Source organism: Sprattus sprattus (assembly GCF_963457725.1).
Source record: "Sprattus sprattus genome assembly, chromosome: 2".
Classification (NCBI taxonomy): domain Eukaryota; kingdom Metazoa; phylum Chordata; class Actinopteri; order Clupeiformes; family Clupeidae; genus Sprattus; species Sprattus sprattus.
The window spans coordinates 44,856,625-44,881,658 of record NC_137921.1 but is presented as its reverse complement, the minus strand read 5'-3'; the positions used below and the strand labels follow the sequence as shown (position 1 = coordinate 44,881,658).

The 25,034-nt window shown below is 44.4% G+C and overlaps 1 protein-coding gene across 1 annotated transcript in view; it reads left to right on the top strand.

The window, feature by feature from the left end:
• The window catches only part of nr5a2 (nuclear receptor subfamily 5, group A, member 2), a 55,864-nt gene extending 39,509 nt beyond the window's left edge, over positions 1-16,355 (top strand). Inside the window, exon 7 of the mRNA XM_080860626.1 lies at positions 14,636-16,355. Within this exon, the coding sequence (XP_080716752.1) occupies positions 14,636-14,883 (248 nt within the window). The 3' untranslated portion in view covers positions 14,884-16,355. The remainder of the gene's footprint in view (positions 1-14,635) is intronic.
• Positions 16,356-25,034: the final 8,679 nt, after the last annotated feature.

Sequence of the window (25,034 nt, the reverse complement as noted above, 5' to 3'; positions counted from 1 at the left end):
TGTGTGTGTGTGTGTGTGTGTGTGTGTGTGTGTGTGTGTGTGTGTGTGTGAGTGTATGTTTATGTGTGTGTGTAAGAGAAGGGTAGAAGGCATGTGAAAACTCTTCAGAGGAAGTGTGAGTGTACAGGTACAGGTACAGGTACAGGGAAAAAAGTAAAGCTCAGAATACACAGCAACGTTATTTGAGAAATAACCAATACAAAATGGACAACTCGCTGTTGATTTCCCATGCCTCCCCCCGTTTTCTATTTACCCAAATACAGAGAGGGAAAGTGCAAAAAAGCTGCTGATCCATTTTGAACGGGCAAATGGTTTTCCAGTGCTGAGTGTTAGCAGCAGGGACCCCTCTAATAGTTGCTTTCCCGCCTGCGCCAGAAATGGAAGGCAAAGTTTGCTTCATCGCTCGGAACCGTTGTAAAATACAATAAAAAAAAAACAACAACACGGCACCCTTAATGAGGGCACTCTCCGAAGCTTTCAGACTTTATCAAGCTTTAAAAGCTCCAGATCTCCATGACGGCGTGATTATGGAGTGCAGCAGGCTCTGGTCATTACAGTCACGCTGGCGGAGCTGATTTTTTCCCTCTTCTTTTTCTCTTACCTTTAACCCCTCTCCCCTTCGGCCCACTTCTGGAGAGGAGTGAGTAAAGTGAATTCCTTGCGTTCCCTGTGGATTTCACCACCGCCCGCTCGTATCGCTCTGTGACCTATCACTGGAATCGGCACTATCTCTCCTCACGCTAATCCCCTTTACCTCTGTTCCTTATCAATTACACACTGCCTTTTAATTACAGCTGCATTTATGCATCATTACCTGAACCCTGTGTGTTTAGCGGGATTATCTCCAAGCCTCACAAGAATGGACAGATAAGAGAGGGCACGGTGGTCCTCTGTAAATATTTGGACGGCAGCGCCTGGAGTACTTGACAGATCTAAAGACCAGGGGCTGCATGTAAAAAATTGCCTCACAGTATTTCACCAAGTCTCTGTCTCTCTGTCTCTCTCTCTCTCTCTCTCTCTCTCTCTCTCTCTCTCTCTCTCTCTCTCTGTCTCTCTCTTTCTGCATGAAGTGCACCAGTAACTTGATGTGGCCGTCGAGGCATTCCCTATCAGGTCATTAAAGTTCATTACCGGGACGATAGAAAAAGGACTGAAAAGAGACAAAAAAAGCAGGACCTTGTTATTGCTCCAAGCTGTGATTTAAGGAGGTAGGTAGGGACACTTATAGTGGGGGGGGGGGGGGGGGGGGGGGGGGTTGAAAGACAGAACTCCCCCATCCCCTCCCCTATCCTCCCATTACCTACAGTATCTGCTCTATCCCTTATTCCTCCCTGTCAGTTTATTATAAAGCATTAGTAAGACAGTGGGACACTTGCAGTTACTGTCTTATCGATCCCGGGGATAGATGCAGTGATTTAGGAGGCCGCCATGCCCAGCACTTCCACATTCTGCTGCTCCTGTTAGGGCTCCATGCTTTCCTTTGGCTATTGATGTATCAACATTAACAGTTACAAGCAGCTACAGAAAATCAATGGCCAACTTTTATTACCGGCTGCATACCGCGTGGGGAGGCCGGCAGCCGGGTACTTAGCAGTCGGGGGAGCTGGTAGCACAGTGCAGAGCCGTCAGGTGTCTTTTAAGTGATACCTGCGCTGGAAATATCAATCATCTGGCCTAGCAGAACAGTTCGGCCAGGTCTGTCTGGCCCTCTGCTCTACCCTCCTCCTACACCTCCTCACCCTCAGTCATCCTCTCTCGCACAAACAAACTAACAAATAAATGAGACGGGGGGGAGACATAACAAATAAAAAAAATCTGAAATTACAAGTACAAAATAAATAAATAGTGACGAAAACGATAACACTTTTGATATTTCTTGCCATTTTTGGTTTCTGGAAGCTGCCCAGTAGTCCAGAGACGCACCCCATTCTTCACGGGACTTTAATCTACAAGCACCAACTCCTTTGTGTAGTTTGCATTTTTTCTCTCTCCCTCCCTCCTTCTCTCTCTGTGGCAGCCGCCCAGGTAAAGCCCATTGATGTCGGGCCGAGGAAACTTGGGGAAATAAACTAACGGAGGAGCCATACATTTCTTTAGCTGTCCGTCAGAGCCGGGGTGCGGGGTGGGCGGGCAGGCGGTGCGAAGAAGGAAATAACTAAACAAGACCAGCCTGGTGTCCGCATCCACTCAAAGATTTATGAGCGGCAGGCTCCGGCTGGAAAAAACATAACTCGCCTGCTTTTGTTATTGGGATCAATGGCTCGAAGTTCATTATACAGTGTCGGGGCAGAGGAGGCATGAGCGTGATTACTCGTAAAGGAGCAGTGGTGTTGTTGCCAGAATGCACAAGTGCTGAGGAAGGTTTCTGTGTGTGTGTGTGTGTGTGTGTGTGTGTGTGTGTGTGTATGTTTTCCTCTTCCTTTACTACGACCAGAGGTCCACTAGTATAGCTGGAGCTGGAGGTTATCATTATATACAGTGCAGATAGCCCGGGAGGTGCAAATGTTTGACCACGGGAGGAGCAGAAACACATCCCAGCTTCACCAATTAAAGGTGGGGCATATCTCCAAAGGGCATGTGAGGAGAGAGAGAGAGATAGAGAGAAAGAGAGGGAGAGAGAGAGAGAGAGAGAAGGAGTGTGGGAGAGAGGGGGGGTGATGTGGGGACTAGAGGACGTGAAAGAGAAATAGGGGAAGTGGGGGGTGTACTGGAGAGTGAGAGACAGAGAGAGAAAAAGTGAGTGAGTGAGGGAATGAGAGATAGCGAGAGAGAAAAAAAGAGAGAGAGAGAGAGAACAACAGCCGCGGTCAGGGTGTCTATTGATCAGCCGCTGTCAGGCCTTATTTAAACATTGCACACAAACACAGATAAGGAGTTACACAAGGCCCTACATAAAAACCTGTCATTTCTCAATCGATCCAGCTGAAAGATTTCTGCGCCCCGGCCATCTATAAAACCCTTTCCCTGTTCTCACCGAGGGAAGGAATGGAGAGAGGGGGAGAGAGAGAGAGAGAGAGAGAGAGAGAGAGGATACAGGCAGCCACAGCTAGATAACATCATTGGCAGGCTACATTCAAATCCTAGTTGCATGGATCAGCACTTAAAACTGATATGTTGTTTCATAAATGTATAACATGAGTTTTGAAATCGATTCGCCCTGCACCATTAACTAGACGTCCGTTATGTGAACGGTTTGTGCAGCTGGACTGTACTGGGTAACAGGCCCTTATTGATGCAATGCTGTTGAGCTTCTCAGCGCAAGTACTTGTGGTAATACTGGGCAGCAGCAAGTCAGATTTTGCCCCAAAATGATTTTGATTTGGTTCTGTTTGGCATTCAGTGAACCTTTCTTATGAAACATGCTGATGTTGCAGCAGTTAAAATGGCAAGTTCAATGTGACTATATTTCTAGGCTAGGGATTTTAACTGGGGACCATAAATACATGAACCTTACTTGGACATTGTCCGTGCTAAAAGTGAATGCCAATAGCTTCAATGTAAATTTACATGAGGGATGTTAGGGCAAATATTACATCGACGTGTGCTGTGCTCTCTTTCTGTGTGTGTGTGTGTGTGTGTGTGTGTGTGTGTGTGTGTGTGTGTGTGTGTGTGTGTGTGTGTGTGTGTGTGTGTATGTGTGTGTGTGTGTATGTGCTATTTTCCACTCTGTAGGTCCCCTGTACCCCCCTGTCTCAGCCACATATCATAGTTACTGTATCAGGGGCTCCTAACAGAGGAGCGCAACTGAAACCAGAGATAGTGATTAAGCAGTTAGACACAGATGAGCCAACAGGTGCTCTGGCCCTGTCTCTTGTTCTCTCTCTCTCTCTTTCTCCTTTTCTCTTACTTCTCTCTCTCTCTCTCTTATCGCTGCCTTTTAACTCCTTGATTTTTATCACCACTTCTCTCTATGTATTTTTTCTCATTATTTCTACTCCCCTGTTCTCTCTCTCTCTCTCTCACACTTTCTTTCTCTCTGCCCTCACCCGCCCTCCCTCCCTCCCTCCGCTCCCCTGTGGGTAGTGCTGTCGCTGTGACTCTTTCCCAGATATGCACTCTAAAAACAAATGCGTTGGCTCAACGCAGAAAATTAACGCAACAGTTTGCATCAATCTTTTTTGAGTTATGACAACTTCTAATGAAATTAAGTTCAACCAAAGATCTAAATTGAGTTGGGGGAATTAGCTTTTCCTCTACAACCAAGGGAATTTTTAAGTACCACTAACTTAATAATTGTTAGCATAAACAAAAGTTTTTAAGTTGATAACTCAAAAAAAATAAGTTGTTCCAACAAGTTTTTCCACATTATTTAAAAGGAGTTGTTAAGCGTTATGTACTTAATTACCATAATCAGGAACACAAGTTTTTAAGTTGGCAACTGTTTAAAAAATTAAGTTACTCCAATTAGATTTTTTTTCAGTATTTTGTTTTTCGCTTTTTCATGTTTTTGTTCATGTAGCTTTTAAGAAATTATTTAATTCAAGAACAAAATTGTTAGGCAATTAACTTTTTCTATATTAAATTGCAGTTGAGTACTTGAACACTCAATATATAAAACTTGAAAAAACAACAACACAAATGTAAATTGCCCAACAAATTATAAATTCATACATTTGCAATATTGCCTTAAGTAAAGTAGTAAGCATACTCAGTTATGCCATCACAGCAAAGTTATAGGCCTTTGTGTATTTAAAACCACAGTGCCAAACGTGTAAAATGTGTGTTGTTAACTCCAGTTTAAAAATTATTTTGTAAAACATTTGTTAACATTTAGCAAACTTTTACAACTCTCATTAGTGAAGGACCCACTTGCAGACATCACAGCTCAAGTTTCAAAGATTTTAATCAAACTCATAGGCAATGATGCAAAGGGAAAAGGCAGTCTCGTGGTCAACAGGCAGGCATAGGTCAAAAATCCAAGAATCAAAACAGAGTTCATGGCAGAAGTATCCAAAAAAGGAATCCAACAGGCTCAGGTCAAGGAACAGGCAAACGTCAAAAACATATACAGCCAGGATGAACATGAACACCTAACATGAATACAAAAACAAGACTCAAACAGCACAGTTACTAACAGAAAAAGGTGCAATTTTCAAATAATGCTAAAATACAACGATGCAAAGGGAAAAGACATGGCAGAGGTTGCCCATGACCATGGCGTAACCTGTAATGTTTTAGCAACCCTGTTTCTGTAGAGGTTTCAAATGTACACATTTTGCAGCCCCAGACCATTTTGCCCAAGATATGGGCCAACGTATATGCTAATGTATGTAGCCTTTTAGACCATGAAAAATGCAAACTTTAGGTTGTATCACAATAGTAACCAAAATCGAAAATCATTTACAATGCAAAAAAAAAGAAACCCTCTTCCTCTACTACTTTAGTCTCTATAACAGAAATATCAACAATCCAAAGGCTAGGCTACACTTGCTAACAGTTGATGGAATGTTGTAGCTAAACAAAGCTAATGCTAGTCATATTTAGCAGTGAATTTCGGCCATCCAACCCTTTAGTTTAGCATAGCAGTGGATAAGAATGATTAAGTAGAGTTTAATTGTAAATTAAATGAAACTTGCCTTGAAAATGTCCTTTATATTATACCACTTTGTAATAGAACTTTGTTCTGCCTACAGTTCTTCTAACACAGTCTTAACTGTCTGAAGTTGTCCAGGAATTTGAACTGGGTAGAGGAGGAGCCTAGAACTCCTGAACTCAAGGTGGAGAAAAATTAAGTTGTCAAGCCAATTACATTAAGTTACTACAACTTAAATTTAGTTTTAATTCAATGAATGCAGAAATTTGAGTTTGAATTACAAATAATATTAAGTTGATGTAATTACCAACATTATTAAGTCAACACAACTCATTTAAATAATGTTTGCAACTTAAAAGGTTGATCTAAATCGATAAATTAGAATTTTTACCTTGAAACCATGCATTTAATTAAGTAGTGGTAAAAGGTCCCCTGAATTACTTTTTAGAGTGTGTGGAGCAGCAGGGATGTTGTAACATTGTAATGTGGGATGCCAGGGCTCAGTTCATCCCTAGTGGAAAAATGTCCTCTCATCATTGCCCCCCACCCCCCACCTCTCCGGGCCTCCAACCTTCCTGTAATGTAAGCTGCCCAACACGACCCCAGCATTTCCCCCCAACCCCCCCTCAAAACCACCACTACCCGGCCTCCGCGACCCACCCAACAACAGCTCAGAGACAAGGGCCGGCTGCCGGGGACAGTGGGTGTGGGTGTGTGTGTGTGGGGGGTGGGTTAGGTCAGCCATGCCAGAGAAGGAGCAAGTCAAGAGAGTGTCACTGTTCAGAGACAAATTTAGAAAAAGGCATGTATCTATCAAAACAGCGTCAGGCAGAATGGCAGCGCTGTCATGGGATCCTCCCCGACACACTCCTTGGTCACAGCAGAGGTCACAGTGTGTCAATCAGCAGCCACAAAAGCGCTAAAAGGAGGTGTCTGTGTGTGTATCTGGTTGTGCATGTCTCTCTTGCTCTCTCCCTCTCTCTCTGTGTATGTGGGTGTGTGACCGCGTGAGTGTGCGTGTGTGAGAGTTTATGTGTGAGAGTATCACGCTTACACTGGGAGTCTGAGTGGAGTGTTTTGCGGGACCACCTGGCATTCTGTTTGCTTTAGTCATTCAACCCCTCCCAGGAGGAGATATCTTAGGAACCAGGCTGGCAACGAGAGGCTGTCGTGATGCAATGATGTCGTGACATGCCACCATTTTACACTGGCAGTGTTAACCTTAGTGCTGAGGAGAGCCAGCGTGCCCAGACTCCCTTTTACATCTATGACACAGAGCCCACCCTAATATGTTCTGTTCACACACACACAGTGATAATACACACCCACACACACTGTGATAATGCACACTGCTGAGACACCTTCAGTGCTGCTCTCTGATAGCTCTTATGTGGACATACTCCCACTACTATTATTGTTTTATGTATTATGTATTTGATCAGATTAGTACTTTGTGATTTATGTATAAAGTAGGGTAGATGAATTACCCAGTGATAACTAATAGGGAAACACAGTGTAGTATCTGATGAGTAAGCTTTACTCTTTCCCCTGATATCTTGTTCTAGAGTGAGTGAAGATGAATATGCTTATGGAGGTTCATGTAAATGCAAATGGATGTCCTCACCCAGGCAGAAATGAGGGAAAGCTGATTTGACAAACACTTAGGAGCCATATTGTGTCTCACAGCTCAGTCAATAAAACCTTGGATCAACACACTCATCCTACGCCAATTACTTGATTGTTGTTTGCCTTTGGTTACATTTCCCAGTGCAAATCATTTCTGCGGTTATTTGATGTTTTTCCGCCAATTGCCGGGGTCCTCTCCACATTGAAATGTACAGTCAAGTGCCGCCTTGACAGGCAGCATACACACATGTCGTGTTGCATTACCTCAGAGGCAAACAGAGACCTCTGGAGCTAACACAGACGAATACATTACACCCAATTTTATACTCCCCAAATCCCCTTTGCATGGGAATGGCGCTCAGAGAGGAAGGGAGAGAGGGAGAGGAGGAGAGAGGAAAAGAGAGAGAGAGAGACGGGAGGATAGCAGGAAGGGAGAGATGTAAATGACATCTGTTTCTTTAGTCAGCAGAACATCGTTCAGTCATCAACCCAGAGAAGCGGTAGAAGGGGAAACAGGAACAGAAGTGTGTTTGAGTGTGTGTGTGTGATTGTGTGTGTGTATGAGAGAGAGAGATGCTATGGATTAACTGTCCTTCACACAGAAAATATACATCCCCAGGCACTTTGCTGAATTATTAATTCAAATTTGTCAAAAAAGAGCTCCCCTACCTTCCAGCCCGCCACCCCCTCCGAACAAGCCCCAACCAACCAAAGAGAAGAAAAAAAACAGCAAAAGATATTGATGGGAGCTTGGCTTTAATGACCTCATTAGGTGTGTGGTTTCCAGGACGGGGGAGAGGGCTGTTGCTGGAGGAGTTTATAAGGAGAGGGGGATACTTGACCCCCGAATGATTTTCTGTCACTTTATCATAAACAAGAAGCGTTGACATGCCCCTTTTCCCTCTCACACACATGTAATTAGAGGCTGCGGGAAAACTCAGCTGAATGCAAAAAAAGTTGTGATTTCTATGAATAGCTCAGAGGCAAAATGCATATATATATATATAAAGAGAGAGAGAGAGTGTTGCTGTTGAGAGCTGTCTTAATGTGAAATCGGTACTTATTCACTGATGTATAAAAAGCTTCCCATAAAAAAGTGGATGATTTGCTCAATAAAACTCTCAAAAACACGATTTAACATTTGATTCAAAACAATCTCCAACAAGCATCTTTTCATTTGGTGTATCACAGTCCTGCCCCCCTGCCCCCTTCTGTCTTCTAAGCCCATCATCTGAGTCGGAGTCAGTACCACTGTGAGCCTTTGGTGTCCCTAATAGCAGCTAACATGAGCCTGCTCTCAGTGGGGGTGAATGAAACACATAATTAAATTCTGTATGCTATTAAAGAGGAGAACCAGAGCAAGGCCTCATGGGATATGAGGCTACGCTGTCAGGAGACTGAAAAAGGTTTGGGGGGAGGAGGAGGTGAGAGTGTGTGTGTGTGTGTGTGTGTGTGTGTGGGGGGAGAGGGGGTAAGTGGGGAGTTTTGTGGTGGGGGGGGAGTTATGGGACTAGTAGGGGAGGGAGGTAGGGACTTCTCCGATCCCAACTCATGCTGAGCAGCACTGGCTACAGTACAATTTCAAACAGAGGGACCAAAATGGAGACAAACGGTTTCCCAAACCACAAAAAAACTGTCTCAACAAACAATGAATACCACTGTCAGTACACAATACAATATGGCACATGACAAATAACCCCTCTAATCGATCAACTATCAAAATAGCATGCATTTCCTAACATACATGAAAAGACAGGAGAAGCATTGGCATAGTTTGCCATACATTTTTGGCTCTATAGCTGTATCTGTGGATCCAGGGTTTACACTCAGCTGGATGATGAGGAGGAGGGTGTGTGAGTGCTGATGATCCGCGACAGCGGAGCGCAGCCGACCGCCCTGCGGAGCCTCTCTCACTGGGCCTAACGCTGGCACATCCCCGGCCAGCACCAAATAAGTAGATGTAAATATATTTCCCCCTTACCTCAGGAGGAAGCCGGGTGCCTCTAAGCTAGCATTTGTAACAAGAAGGGTTTGTCTGAGCCACTCTTGTTTATTTCATCATACCTTAGGCACTTCCCCCCCCCCCTCTCCTCTCCTCTTCTCTCCTTCGTTCCTTGTTTCCACCGTGTTGCGGAGCACCGAGCAAAGAAGACCCGTCCTTGGGCGACTGGGATGGCTCAGCTACCTTCTTAGCACAACAACTGCGGCTTAAATTTGACTTAATATATCCCCAACTGGACGAGCCTGTTTAATTCTCTTTCATAGCGGGCTGGGCACTTTGCCCACTGGTCCGGACCGAGACGAAATGAGGGGGGAAGAACAAATTGAGCCTTCATGCCTTATTCTGACATCCTGACACAGGGAGAGAAGGAAAAGTACCCCCGCTGGCTCCTCATGACCCTATCAGAAAGACCCCCTCCAAGAAAACTGGAACAATTGTGAAGAGTATTTCTCATGCTTCATTAAGAAGACAGAGAGAGAGAGAAAAGAACATGTGTGTACTTGAGAGTGAGAGAGAGTGTCTGTGGGTATGGGAAAATGAATGTTCAGATGCCATGATTATCCTTTAAGGCTAGTGTCTCAAACAGATAGTGATGAGTTTTCTTTTTCGTTTTTTTTTTCCACAAAGATAAACAGTTTCATGGCTAAAAAAATAATTTGCTGCGAGTTTTCATTTAATGGCCAAGTCACGGGACTCATTTGTCAGCCGTCGCTGTGATAGACAGCACCCGTCCTTGCCCACAATCCAACATGTCCACTGAGGCCATCACTGATGCAACATCAGAATCCCGAGCTTAAGAAAGTGCCTTGTTTGACTTGGCACTAAACTCCCCATCATGCTCGTGTTTCTTCAGAAGACTCCATGACACGTTGAGACAGAGGGGGTGAGAAAGGAGACATCACCACTTCCAAACTGTTCTCGTCTAAGAAGTGGAAATGCAAAGGGACGATTCCTGAGGGAAGAGTTGGGATCGCCGAAGCAGGGAAGGGACTCTCCTGGGACAGACGCTGTGGATGTGCGGAGAACAGAGAGTTGGGGTTGTTGTAAAGAGAGAAGCGTAATTGAGTGCCAAAAAAAAATCGGTTAAACAGACGGCAGGCCGTCAAGGAAGTACGAGTGAGACTCAAAGAGGGACACACTGTATGTTTAGGAAGAGGTGTGGAATGGTTAGTGTAAATTTGTGCATGTTTGACTGTGTCTGTGTGGGTGTGTGTGTGTGTGTGAGAGAGTGAAAGAGAGAATATGTGTGTGCGCTGTGTGTGTGTGTGTGTGTGTGTATGTGCCCGCATCTGCCAGAAAACAGCCATTCGCCCACACGGCTTTGATAAGAAGTTCTTTGAGCTGCGGGCTCAGGACTGGGTAACCACATCACACCACCGAACCCCACAACCCCAAAAAGCTCCAGCAGCCCCTGCAGCCCAGAGGAGGAATCACAGATTGGACATGGCAGTGATGAGGACCACATGAGCTCAAACATGACTTGTCTACTCCTCGGCTCAAATCCACAGACATACCACAACACAAATCACGCTCAAGCTCGATCCGCACAAACAACTTAAGGCAAGAATCCGGCCTGTCCTTTCACAAGTGTTTACAGAATTTGGTATTTACAGAGTCCAAAACATGGGTATAATTTCCTATTTCCTATGTAGCCTCTGACATTTAAAAAAAAAGGAATTGGAGCGAAAGGGAACAGATGTATTGAAACAAGCAAATATTGTCTGCTGCTTGCGTATGCGGTGCTGGTGGGTGACCAAGTGGACATTGAACCTTGCTCCCATCAGGGGCATCCTGTTTTCCGCCCAGGGGGCCCCACAGGGCCTCAGGGGAGCCCCAGCGTGAGGGTGTGGGGAGGGGCGGGGCGGGGAGGTCGGTCTGCCCTTGCATGAGCCTGGGGGGTCAGAGAGGTTGCCTCCGCCCCGCTCCCTCATTGGCGTGTGCCGGTGAGAGCCGAGTTAATGATCAACGAAGGCGAATTTACAGGACTGGTTTGATTGCATGATTACAGCGGGCCATAAAGGTGTTGTTTTCATGTTTGTGTGAGTCCTGACACGCACGTTGAGTGTGTGAGACAAGGATAGAGACACCTTTGTGTGTTTATGAGTAGGAATGTTTGTGGCTGCACTTTTATTTTTTTCTAAAAAGAAGATAACCTGCCCAAACCTTGAGCACTGCTCATTGGCTGGGATGTGTGTGAGCCCTCCCCCCTGATGAATTGGCATGTTGCTCACTCACACGTTTAATGGCTTTGCTGTCAAACATCTGTGCTTTTTGATGAGTCTGGGCTGCCGTACCCTCTCCGAGAGAGCATCACTCACTCACCAGTGACATAAATGGTTCGTAGGGGGCTTGTGTTCATTTGCCCTCTGTTAATGTTATTGCCTCCCAATTAAATAATCATTGATTAGCGCCTGTTAGCGTCTACTAAGGCATTCCTTATGTTAATGTTGGGTTAGCTGGCCCGTAGTCAGCGGAAACACAGACACATATGCGGTTTGCTAGATAGACGGAGGCAAACCGCTGATGAATGGCCATTTGCACAAGAGCCTTCTAAAAGTGAAGCATCGACACGTTCACAATAACCATGTGTGTGGACATGCATGTCAGTGGACCACCACTGAGAGTGTGTGCTTGTTTATGTCTGTGTGTGTGTTTGCGCGTGCGTGTGTTTGTACGTATGTCTGGAGGGTCTTGTCAAATATAGTCAAGGGTAGGAAAGCACAGAACCATTTTCTCACTTCTTTTTGAAGGAATTTCAGATCTTATTTATTATTTATATGATTTATTTATCTATCTTATGCAGAGAACATGATAGGAGGAAAAAAAATACATAAAAACTCCCTAATTAACGGGCGCCTCTGCCATAGCGGGGGCCATTCAGTGTGTGTGTGTGTGTGTGTGTGTGTGTGTGTGTGTGTGTGTGTGTGCGGGGTCGTCTGGCCTGATCACTAGTCAACTGAACAATGTATTCCACAGGACCGCAGGGTCTGGCGTCAAGCACACGCACGGCTCCCGAGCACACTGAGGCTGTTTCATGTGAAAAAAATTGATAATTAGTCCCAGAGTGGCTAAATGCAGGGCTGGAGAGATGAGAGACACTTAAGCACAACAGGGCCTCCGCTGCACAGAGGAGCTAGCATTGATGCTAACACCTGCATCTCTTCTCATTGTCAGTCAGATAGTCACGGCGGAGCTAGAAGTGTTTTTGTTTTGAGTCTGAAAGGTAAAATGTTAAATACGAATTGTATTTGTTTTAGTCACCCCTGGCTTAAATCCTTGATGCGAGTGAGGCTGTGAAGGAAGCAGGAGAGAAGGAGTGGGCAATGGGAGATCAAGCCGTTGTCATCGATCATCTTTTCTTCCTCCCTCTCAGCCTTCTTTCTTTTTTTCAAACAGAGCCTCATAATAATTAGCAATTAAAATGGCTTCTTTTTTCTGCAACATTTTTCTCTAATTAGCCAGAAAAAGACATAGGGATTTGAAAAAAAAAAACATCTCTGTAGTTTTCGGGTCTCTCCCATCCCTCCCTCTGGACCCCACCCCTAACCCCCACCACCCTCAACTCACCCCCCCCCCCCCCACACACACACACACACACACACACACACACTTCACAATTCCCACCCCATAGCCTGAGCAACCATGGCAACACCTCTCACATCTAGCATCAGTGATCCTATTTAACCCAGTCAATCTCACTATGAAAAATAACAAACAAGGCAGAAATAGTGAGGCTACGATTTAAGTGTATTTCAGCACCCTCCTGTGATTAAACCCTGCTTATCTTAGTCCGCATTTCTATCTACTTTATGTGATAGAATGTACTAGAATTTCAGACCCTCGACTCCTTAGTTTCCTTTCCTCTCATTCCTATTCTGCTGTTGCCCTGTGCTCTTAAGAGTTAACAAACAAGGATCATCACGGCAAACAAATGCTCTTTATTTACTTGGGTCAGCATATGCTAAACTCACAGAACATGCTTTTCTAATTGGTCTCCACCTCCCACCTACACATCTATTCGCGTGCATGCACAGAAATATGGTTGCACACACACGCACACACACATACACACACACACACCTCCCACCCATCTTCATCCTCTCTGGTTCACCTTCTGGAGTCACTGAGGGGTCAGACTGCAGATCCACAACCCACACACACTGCCAAGCCACTGCCTCACTACCTCATCGCCTGCCTCAGCCCTCATTAGAATCTGGCTGGGCTCCGCTAGCTCCCTCTTTCTTTCTCTGTCTCTTCATCTCTCTCTCTCTCTCTCCTTCTCTCTTTCTATGTGGTCGCAGGGCAGGTTGTAGATGTGTGTGTCTGTTCGTACGTGTGTGTGTGTCTGTGTGTGTCTGTCTGTGTGTGTGTGTGTGTGTGTGTGTGTGTGTGTGTGATTGTGAGTGTGTGTTCAGGGTAGAGTCAGTGGAGTGTGCCAGCTGGTTCATTAGCGGTGGCAGGGAGGGTTAGGGAGACCTTTTCAGAATCATTTGGAGGTGTCAGGCTGCCACAGGGACCTCGTCACTTTCCATTAGCGCGGTGTGCAGACCGCCGTCCCCAGCCTCGTCCAACCTGGGGTCAAAGAGATTAATAAAAGATCACACACACAAACACACTCACACAGAGGCGATCTTCAACTGATTAAACACATACACACACACACACACACACACACACACACACACACACATAAACACAACATACAGAAACACACTCACAGACAGACGCACCACACTAGGGATTCATTAGTTAGTCATGTATTACTCAAACACGTTTTAACCACAGAGATCTGAGGGCTTCAAGTGTACAAGGAAACAAAAATGGAAACGCACACGTTGTGTCAGTGTGTTTTGTTATGGTGTGTATCCTCTGCTGCTCTCTAACTGTGGGCTCCTCAGTGCAGTAGTTCCGTGGAGCATTACACTCCCAGGTGCATTCTATGCTGCAATCAAAGCCCTCTGCAGGAGTAATGTCCTATACCTGCATAATTCATGTGCCCATGGTAGGATGTCTCTGTAGAGAAACCCCTCCCGTAGTATCCCCCCCCCCCCCCCCCCCCACACCATGCCTATCCGACTGGCCCCTTTCTTCCACCTTCAATTCCCCATCCAGTCATACAAATATACTGTACACTCAGCCACACTCATCATACCTTCATATAACTACAGCATTTAAAAAAATATATACCTCTCTTGTTCTAGTTAATTCAGGCTTTATCGGAAAATTAAAGCCTTTAATCACACAGACGCATATTTTTTATTTTATTTGATTTTATATTTATACAAAAGCTCAGATGTTTAGCCTAGCACCCAGCTGGTAACCAACCAGTCTGCAGTCCCATGTGTACAACTATTTATGTTTATCCTGGGGTTAGCCATGTTACCCTTGAGCCATAAGGGACCAAAAAAAGACACTTTCGTTAGAATGTGTGCCTCATTTGTTCAACGCCTATTTTCTCTCTCTCTCTCCCACAGACGTGAAGAACCTGGAGAACTTCCACCTGGTGGAGAGTGTGCAGGAGCAGGTGAATGCGGCGCTGCTGGATTATGTCATGTGCAACTACCCGCAGCAGACCGACAAGTTTGGGCAGCTCCTGCTCCGGCTGCCGGAGATCCGTGCCATCAGCCTGCAGGCCGAGGAGTACCTCTACTACAAGCATCTGAATGGGGACGTGCCCTGCAACAACCTGCTCATCGAGATGCTCCATGCCAAGCGTGCCTGAGACAGGGAGAGGAGAGGCAGACAGACTCTAAGACAGACAGACAGACAGACAGACAGACAGACAGACAGACAGACAGACAGACAGGTGCACGTAGGAGAGAACGAGAAAGAGAGACTTACCACAACAGCCGAGGCAGCTCAGAACAGTGACTAACTTGATGCCGTCATCACCATCATTGCTTCCATTGTGCCAATGCAGAAGAGAAGGTCAAACCCTGAGCTGATGTGAATGATAGCTGTGATGGAGAGTTATAAAGGGGCAGCATAGCAACTGTGTGTGCATCTTTTTCACCACCCATGTATTATATGTGATACAGTTCACTAAAAGCCAACAAAGACACACATGTACAAATGCTTATGCCCATCTCACGATCCCTTCATTCGCCTCCTCTGAGGTGGTGGTGGGGTGCCAGTAAGAGTTGTGTTGGTCCATGACGACCATTTACCAAGTCTTCAGCGACACTGTTGAACAAACAAACTTTAAAACAGAATCAAAATCGTGGGACAGACAAAAAAAGACGGGGGAATGTTGGGAGACTTCAAACTGGTCTACTGAGTCTACAACTTTGTCACGGGTTTGGTTTATTGCAGATGGAAGAAAAAAAAGAAATTCATGTGAAGAAAAAAAAAGAGATCAAACATCAACAAACAAAAGACTCAACAGAAAAAGTGAGATGCAGACAAAACAACAGAGTTCACACTTAAACCCAGTATGAGGCTGTGTGTGAGAAAAGGTAGACCCGATAGAGGGAGAGAGACAGAGAGAAAGACAGTTACATCTCTCTCTCCTTCTCTGAAGGCTAAGTGTTTGAGCCAACCACAGAGGGCTCCGGCCCAAGACTCATTTGTTCAGGAGTTGGTACTTAGGTTGATGCTGGTTTTAAAAAAGCCTCTTCCACACTGTCTTGTCTGTTTTAAGGCACTCGGGGCATTTGAACTTCCGACTATGAGAGATGAACTACACAGACTATGAGAAATGAACTCCAAATGAGTGGCGTTTGTATTCGTCACCTCACCTTGAAGACTTTTATTAGCATCCCCTCAGCATTGAAAAAAAAGCAATTAAAACAAAAAAAGTACAAGGTGGATCCAAGCAAGAAACATGTACATAATGACGCAAAATAAAAAGAGAACACTACAGATTTAAAAAATGGCATCACTTTTTAACTGGCAGCAATTTTCTTCCCCCTTGGTAATTCTGAGGAGCCTCTTTAACCCCTCTGTCAAGTGTCATAATCTTGTTAAAGTGTTTACCTCATACAGTACAATGTTGATGGGAGAAGTTGAATACTGTTATTTTGGTAATTGGTTCATGCAGATCTGTCAACCTGTGCGTTTCTGATCAGTTCCTCTGTGAAAAGACCCAAGCAATGAAACATCTGTGGCCATGTTTTCTGTTCCCATAATGCAACTGTTTTGCAACGGAACAAGGTCAGACAGAGATGAAGAACTACTGCCTCCGTCAACACAAGACCAAAGCCTACTGCAAATCAACCACCACCACAGAAAGAACAACTCATCCTTAACTATCAGTATTATACATTTTTGTGATGTCACAGTTATGTGAGTCTTGCCTTACTTCATTATCATGCTAGCTAACCGTGCAGATGTGAACTGAAATGTGTACAAATATATAAATATATATATATATATAAAGTATTAATGTTGTAAAATTAAAAAAGAAACATGGAAAAATGACGAACATGGATACACAATGTGTTTACATTTATGTGGTCACGTGAGAAAGAACTGTGATAAAGACTAAATTACAAAGCAATGGTTTCCTGAAAGAATAGAAGAGAGAGAAAAAAAAAACAGTTCCTCTGGATTGCTTTTGTTGGTGTGTACAGTTTTTTTTCCATCTATTTTTTCTTCTTATTTGGAACAGTACTTAATGATGTCGTGAGACACTAAAATCAGAAAGGAATCTCACTTAAATCCAAGTTTCTAACGTTCTGTTTTGTTACTCATTTGATCATTTGCAAGGGTTTCCATTTTTTCTTCTCCGTATATGACATGTCATTTTTGTAGAGCTGTCTTTTTTATGTTCTACCGTTTAATATATGTCCCTGGTTAAGCTTTAAAATTTGGAGATAATTTATTGTGTCTTGGTTTTCATTCTTGTGTTTGGTTAGAGCACAGGAATTGTGTTTACTGTGGCATGTGTTAACAAAAAGAAGAGAGAAAAAACATTGTGGAAATAAGATGCCGTTCAGAACCACACACACAAAAATCATCTTTTAAACCACCCCAGTACTCTCTGTTAAATACTGTATCTTATTTCTTTGACCTCACATGCAAACAACTTATGAAAAAATAACATCATAATAATTGTATTTAAGTTCAAATGTGCAATTTGGTGCATCACTTTTTTGCTATAACTGAATTTGAAACAGCTTGACTTTGAAACATGTTTGTTCTATACCAAAGACAACATCTGTCCCCCAAGTTATAGTTTTGAGTCCTGCACCATAAAGAATGAGCAACAGTGTCAAGCAGCTGATCTCTTTTCACCCAGTGAGAAGGTTGGCATTCTTTGTTGTCACTTTTGTTGAATTTGGAGGTTGTCTTACTACATTTTCTACTAAAAAGTGTCATAGTATTAAAAAAAAAATATCTGAGCCATGGTGACACACACACACACACACCAACACAGACACTCATACAAACTGAAAACATACGGAGTCCTTAAGAACCATAATTTTACAATTTGAATGATTTGCACAAAAATAACGAAATTCCTGGCTGCAACACAAACAGAATTATTTGAAGGCTGATCAGATTTTGTAAATATTGGTGGTATAGTTCTTTTTTAAACTGGACAGGTGATGTCCCTGAGCCCTCTAGCTGAATGGTTTGTATGTTTGGTGCTTTCCATGTTTTTTTCTTCTGTCTTGTATGTGTTCAGACAATCTTTAATGCATCACAGCCCTATTACCTGTGCTTTTCTGAATTACAGCTGCCTTTGATGTCAATACACACATATGCGCGTGCACACACACACACACACACACACACACACACACACACACACACACACACACAACTAGACACACACCATCTCCTCCCTCTCTCTCAAACAGACACACACACACAGAGGTTCACATTGTTTCAGCAGTCTCCACAACACAGCTAGACAGATGTCAGTCACTCATGCTGATTCCTCTGGCGGGAAGCTTTTACCATGGAGCTGATGGATTTCCCCTTACCCCCTCTTATTTAAATAAATCATTAATATTATATGAATGATCTCTCCCTTCTCTGTGTACCTGTTTCAACTGAAGGATACAGTACCAGGGGAACAGGGCTCTGGTTCACACTACTTACACGCTGCATATCTGACTCTCCTTAGTAAGCTATTAAGAAGGCATAGCATAGCAAATACACAGTAAAAAAAATACTTTTGTGTAAATATAATATAGGTGTGAGTCTGCAGAGAAACGTAATGTCATGCAATGTTATTTCAGATAATAATCAAAACTGTAGGCATCACATATTTAACAATGGTGGAAGAGGAACTTCCAGCGCACAAAAAAAAAACCACGTGATTCTAAACAACAGCAGGCATACAAATATGTTAACACTGTTCAGTATTCCCAAAGTTAATACTTCTAAAGTAAGAACACAGAGACCAAGATTAAATCAGTTTTTGCTCGAAACATTTATACTATATAAACACAAACATCTGTAACTTAAGCTTACACAGGAAACTCCTTTCTGTCCAATCACACAAGGCCACCTGACTTTCCCGCTGCGTGTGGCAGGTACGGCATCTGCTGCGGGCCCATGTGAACACGCCTGCAGCCTCCAAACACAGCAGCATTCTCAGGCTGGGGGTGACAGTGACAGCCCTGTCGGGGGACACAGAGGAGTTGCGTGGCTCAAATTAAGATGAACCTAAAACAATTCGACTTACTGATACCTCAGTAACTATGGCAGGTGATACTGAACCTAGATGTACTTCCAGTATAAATAATAACATAATAAAATCTGACTGACTGACTGCCCAGTTTGCACACAAAATGCAGAACAAAATGTAATGTCACAAAGGAAAGTGTTCAGCCAGCGCTGGCTGCCCTTACAGGCTGTAAAAACAGAAACATAAATAATCAAAATGGTTTACAGCCATTTAAATTAAGGCTGCTGTGGAGTGGTGTTTCCTAACACAGTCACAGCATTCATTATCGGACCAATTGTATTGCAACCTGCCAGTTAACACAGTCTAGAGAGCCATCTACACACACTTAGGGATACGAATAAAGCAGATGTACAATAAGATGCATGCATCTAAGAAATTACTTAATTGTATTCATAAAAAAACAGAAGAATGCAAGACTGTAAATATCATTGTAGAAATCTGTATGATTTCATCGGTAATACTTGTGTTCCCTGTTGGGCGAAAATGTCAACCTACTTAAACACATGAACACTTATGTATGTGGTGGGATATAGATAGGACATAATGACATTCATTTTAACCCACCCAACTTTGAATCTTTCAAATTGAATTAGGATCTCCCTGTTCGACCATGGTATTCTTCATGTGTTGCTCTGCACAAATAACGCAAGGCTAAATGTTTGTGAGTGTGTGCACACTCAAGGATGGATTTGTGTGTGTGTGTGTGTGTGTGTGTGTGTGTGTGTGTGTGTGTGTGTGTGTGTGTATGTGTGTGTGTGTGTGTTTGTGTGTGCGAATGTGTGTGTCATCAGAATTGTCCGAAAGAGACCGACCATCAAATCATTTACCAACATGGACAGGTGCATCATCCACACATCCCCATTTGAGTCACTTTATTACTCGCATGCTAAGCCATCATGGGCACCAGCGTGTGTTGGCCCGCTTGATGGCCCAGCACCAGCAAAACCCAGCGCCACTCCACGCCAGCTCCACAACGTGCTTCATCTGCACCGTCGCTTGCTGGCCTTCGCCCAAAAACTTTCCTTTGAATCGGTAAATTATTGAAATGTTCATCGAATTAATTGGGGCATATTGAATAGGTTACGTCTGATTGTTATGCAAAACCCAACCTGAGCAATGCAAAGCAAATACCCTCTTTAAACGGAGTGGACCTGAAGGTCACAGTCCTTTTCATTTGGAATGCATGTTTTATACATAAATTTGTACAAAGCAGTACCTCACAGCATTAATCTGTGTTTTTAATCCTTATTAGCCATCTGAAAAAGTAAATATATTAATATCATAATTCAACTTAGAAAAAATTATAATTCAGGACCTCGCTCTTAGCATTCCATTAATTACCCGAATAAAACTACATCCTCAGAGGTAGATTTTCTTTTCTATTAACCAAAAATAAAATAGACTAGCATCCTTCTCATGCTATAGCGCCACTTAAACCCCACAGACATCACATAAAAGAACCTCAAGGTTGCGTCTGATTGAAAACCTCTGCAAACAACCACTTCAGAAATCCATTTACGCAGGGGTTTGTATGGGTGTGTATGTGTGTGGGCAGGCACGTATGAAATGTGTGTGTGTGTGTGTGTGTGTCCCTATGTTTGTGTGTGTGTGTGCCTATGTGTGACGACTCATGTGGAGTGTCTAATTCAAAACGTGGCTGTGTCACAAGAGTGGTCTCATTTGGGGGTCGCGCTGCCTTTTGTTGCCGACCGGGCTCCCGTGTGGACATTTGGAAACACAATGAGAGTCACAACAGCGGTGCACCGCTCACGGGGGAGAAGCACAGATAGAGCCTCGCGACCTCTGACCCCGAAGAAAGTGGCCCTTTTTGTTGAGGGCAAACGTGTGTTAATTAACCCGACAGTGCTAACGTGCCTGAAGACATAAACTGGCAAGCAGTCATAATTCACTTCAGCATTCAAACCCACATTTACAAAATACTCCATATCAGCAGAAGTGTGTAATGATGTGCCATTAAAAGTATATATGCACAAATAGAAATTAATCTTGAACTGGTGGTATGAGACGATGTTTAATGCAACCTTGTTGACTGCACATTCAGTAGTGGACATTATTGCGATAGGCTATATATACTCACATTTGTGCAACACAAACAAAAATGTTGGTAGTTGGTTAGCCACCTGACATTAAGGCTTAATTATTTTCCTTTTAAGATTAATCTCAGAAACTTTACTTTCAAACTTGATCTGTTTTGGAGTGAGAGAAAGAGGAGGACCGAGCTAGAGTGATAGAGAGGGAGAGAGAGAGAGAGAGAGAGAGAGCGAGAGAGAGAGGGAGAAAGATAGGGAGAAGGGAAAGAGACACAGTATAACATGTCCTTTGATAACTTCAGCACACTTTAAGGAAAACTAAAAAAAAAAGCCTGGCGAGGTGCAAGGTCATGGCTCCTTTGTGTCTGCTCCAATAGGAGGGCAGATTCAATAGCTGAGCGTCTCTTTGTCAACTGACAATGAAAATGTGCAGAAGAGACAGTACATTTGATAAATCAGCTTGGAAATGTCACTCAAGGACACTGGAGGCAGCTGGAGGGGACTACAAGAAAAGGGGGTGGGGAGGGGGTAAAGCACACACACACACACACACACACACACACACACACAAACACACTCACACATGCCGTCTCACTGTCTCCTTTTCTGACACACACACACAAACACACACTTTCTTTCTGCCTGTCTCACACACACACACACACACACACACACACACACTCAGAAACATGGATTATCTCTCTCTCTTTCTTATACATATGCAGACACACTCTTTCATCCTCACACACACACACACATACAAACACACACACACACACACACACACACACACACACACACACCCATAAAATGCAAGCAATACATAACCAATTACATATACAGACACACATACCCACATGGCCCACCCTTGGAGCGAATGCTCTCTTTCACCCCCTCATCAAGTAGCCACTATCGTAAACACAACAACAACACCTTTAAAATGTGAAGACCCTGAACCTCACATCTATTTGTCTGACTCTTCTCTCTTCGCAGGGGTCAGCGACATTAGGGGCTCAGAGAGGTTAGGCTGGTCATCTGATTGGCTATCTATCTTAACGCCTCTTTTCTCTCTTTATGTCTCTTTTCTCTCTTTACCTCCCTTCTCTCTGTTTACGTCTCTTTTCTCCCTTTGCGTCTCTTCTCTCTCTTTACGTCTCTTTTCTCTTGATGTCTCTTTTCTCTCAAAGACTACACATTACTGATGCAGTGTATTTCCCTGGTGAATGGGGGAGGACTTGCCTCTGCTTGTCTCTTATGGCACCAGATAAAACACCTACACAGCAACATAAACACTCTAAAACTGTACATTTAAAACATGAATGCATATGCACACATACTCACACACACACACATTCAAACACACACACACCGGGTCTCTTGATATCTATCTCTCTGTGCATCCTGTAGCGACACCCCAACAACACACTACATATCATATTTCTCTCCCTACCTCTCTCTCTTACAAACAGACACACAGACACACACACACAAACACACACACACACACACACACACACACACACACACATGCATACACACACACAGACATGCGCGCACACACACGCACGTACAGACACACACACACACACACAGACACACACGAATGGTGGAAGCACTGAACTCTGGGAGAACCCTGCCCTGGGGAGTGCTCCTCTGATGGGGTTGTGTCTGCTGTGAGCGCAGCAGCCTTGAATTGTGACCCACTGGTGTCGAGTGGAGGAAATAACAGCCAGCAGTAGGGAGCAGGCCTGAATCACACACACACATGCAGACGAACAGACACACACCACACACACTCAGACACACACACACACACACACACACACACGCACTCACACATGTGCATGCTCTGCCTCTTCACACAGACCCATTCTGTAGACACACACGTAAGGATCAAATCAACTATAATAACCAGAGCAGGCACAGAGTAGAAGTCTACACGTTTAGACGTCAAACATGAGGCCTGGACTCAATATGGCCCTCCTCTTAACCTGTGCCACTCAAACACAACCACACACACACACACACACACAAAAGTGCGCATATCCACACACACAGACATGAACGCACACATGCACACACAAACAGACATGATTGCACACAGACAAAACAGACCAGAGTACACACACGCACACACACACACACGTATATCTCACAGACGCACAGGAAAGCTTTCCTCCATTTTCTCTTCTGTCTCTGGCACACTGCTGTCTGTTGTTCGGAATGTCGTTCACTCCCTGTTCATGCCAAATCCCTTTTCAATTCTCAAAACGTTCACATTTTTTTTTTTAAATGTAGCTTTCTCCCACTTTGGGCCAAGAGAAAGTAGTCCTTGAGACAGAAGTGAGGCATTCAGCAGCTTATAAAATAAATAAACCCCTGAAAAAATAAATCACCTCAATGGAGCCAGTCAGATCAATAAGGCAAAGCTGGAACAGGGAGAGAATGCTCTCTCTTGCTCCCTTTACTTGGCCTGTCTCTTGTTCTCTCTTTCTCTCTCTCCCCCTCCACTTTATCTATCTTCTAGTCTCTTTCTCTTCATTTCTCTCACTCTTTCTCAGACGCCACCATGCAGAGAAAAGACTGGTGGAGAAAAGGAGAGATGAGAGACAGAGAAGTTGATAGAATGAGGGATACATAGACTAAGAGTGGGTAGTTAAAGAGAGGGAGCGAAAGAAACAGACAGACTGAGAGAGATTAAGAGAAAGAGAAAGAGAGAGACAAACATGGAGATGCCTCAGCCTGTGTTGTGACCCTCAGTAGAGATACGTTGCTACTGGCGACAGCAGATAACCAAAGAGAAACACCATTTATTTAGTCTTCCAGCCGCTCCTGCCAAATGTGCCAACCCTGCCCATTAGATGAAGTCTGCTGAGGCCCATGGGGTGTTGAGTTGGCCCTTGCCAGGAGCCCATGCATCACAGCCAGGCCCTCCACCACCAGCACAGCAGCCCTGGAGCTCTGTGTGCGCACACATTGTGTGTGTTACTGAGGGGTTAAGGAGGTGCCGAAGACTTAACGTGTGCACACACATTGTGTGTGTGTTACTCAGGGGTTAAGGAGGTGCAGAAGACTTAATGTAGGCGCATCACCTTCTGGAGCTGCTGCTGTGTGGGAGCTGCTGCTAGTCGCTTGAATTCCTCAAGCTGTAGTTGACCAGCTGCTGTGAATGGCAGCTGTGTGTGTGTCTGTGTGTGTGTATGTGTGTTTTAGAGAAGCAAACTGGGCAAACTAAATAAACTGAAGGTGGGACCGAAGACACATTCTCATGCTGCAGAGACTCAAATGGAAAAAAAAGAAACACCACCCTGGGCTATAGTATTCATACTACTCAATACAGAGTTCATTCAAATTGAATGAAACCATGCAGCACTTCATCAGAGAGGCTTCACTCAGAGCTGGCGGTGAGGACAGTGTGAGTGAGGCCCCTGGAGCACAGCACATCACCACAGAGTAGAGGACACGAAGCACGAAGTACAGGCTGGATCAGAGCACCGATCGCATGTGAACACACCATTAAAGTCATTATGAAGCATGTGCAATGTCCACTTCAAATGCCTCAGTGATGGACGTGGATGGTGCAGACAGTACACGACAAAGTGCAAGTGGGCATCTCTCTGAATTGAATAAAGCCCATCAAGAAAAAAGAATATCAGAAATCTTAAAATTAATTCAGGGGAAAATAAAATCTGTTCAGATGAGTGATCTGTGTGATCTGTTCAAACGAGTGCAAGTGCTCCTCCGCCAGTGGACCCAGGGGCAGGTGCATCAGATCACCAGCAGCAGTCATGAGTGACGCTCCTCCACCCAGCCCATTGGGGCCCCAGGGGGAGCGGCCTGCGACTTAACCCCACAAAGAGCACAGTGGGCTGGGGCTGCCACTCAGCTTCAGTGGGCGGAAGTCAGTCCCAGCCAGGCCTGACATGCAGGAGCCTCAGGGGGGTGAGGGGAGGGGAGGGGGGGTAAAAGAGCACTTTGAAGTCCACCCTTCAGTCTGTCAGCGGGGATATCCCTCTGCGTATGTGTGTCTGTGTGTGTCTGTGTGTGTGTGTCAGCATACATGTGTAGGAATCCTTCAATGATTTTACATGAGAGGGCCCACTGCCTCCATCCGCCCCTCCTTGGCCCCCTACACAGACAAACAGACAGAGAGACTGACACACTTAAAACATGCCAAAATAC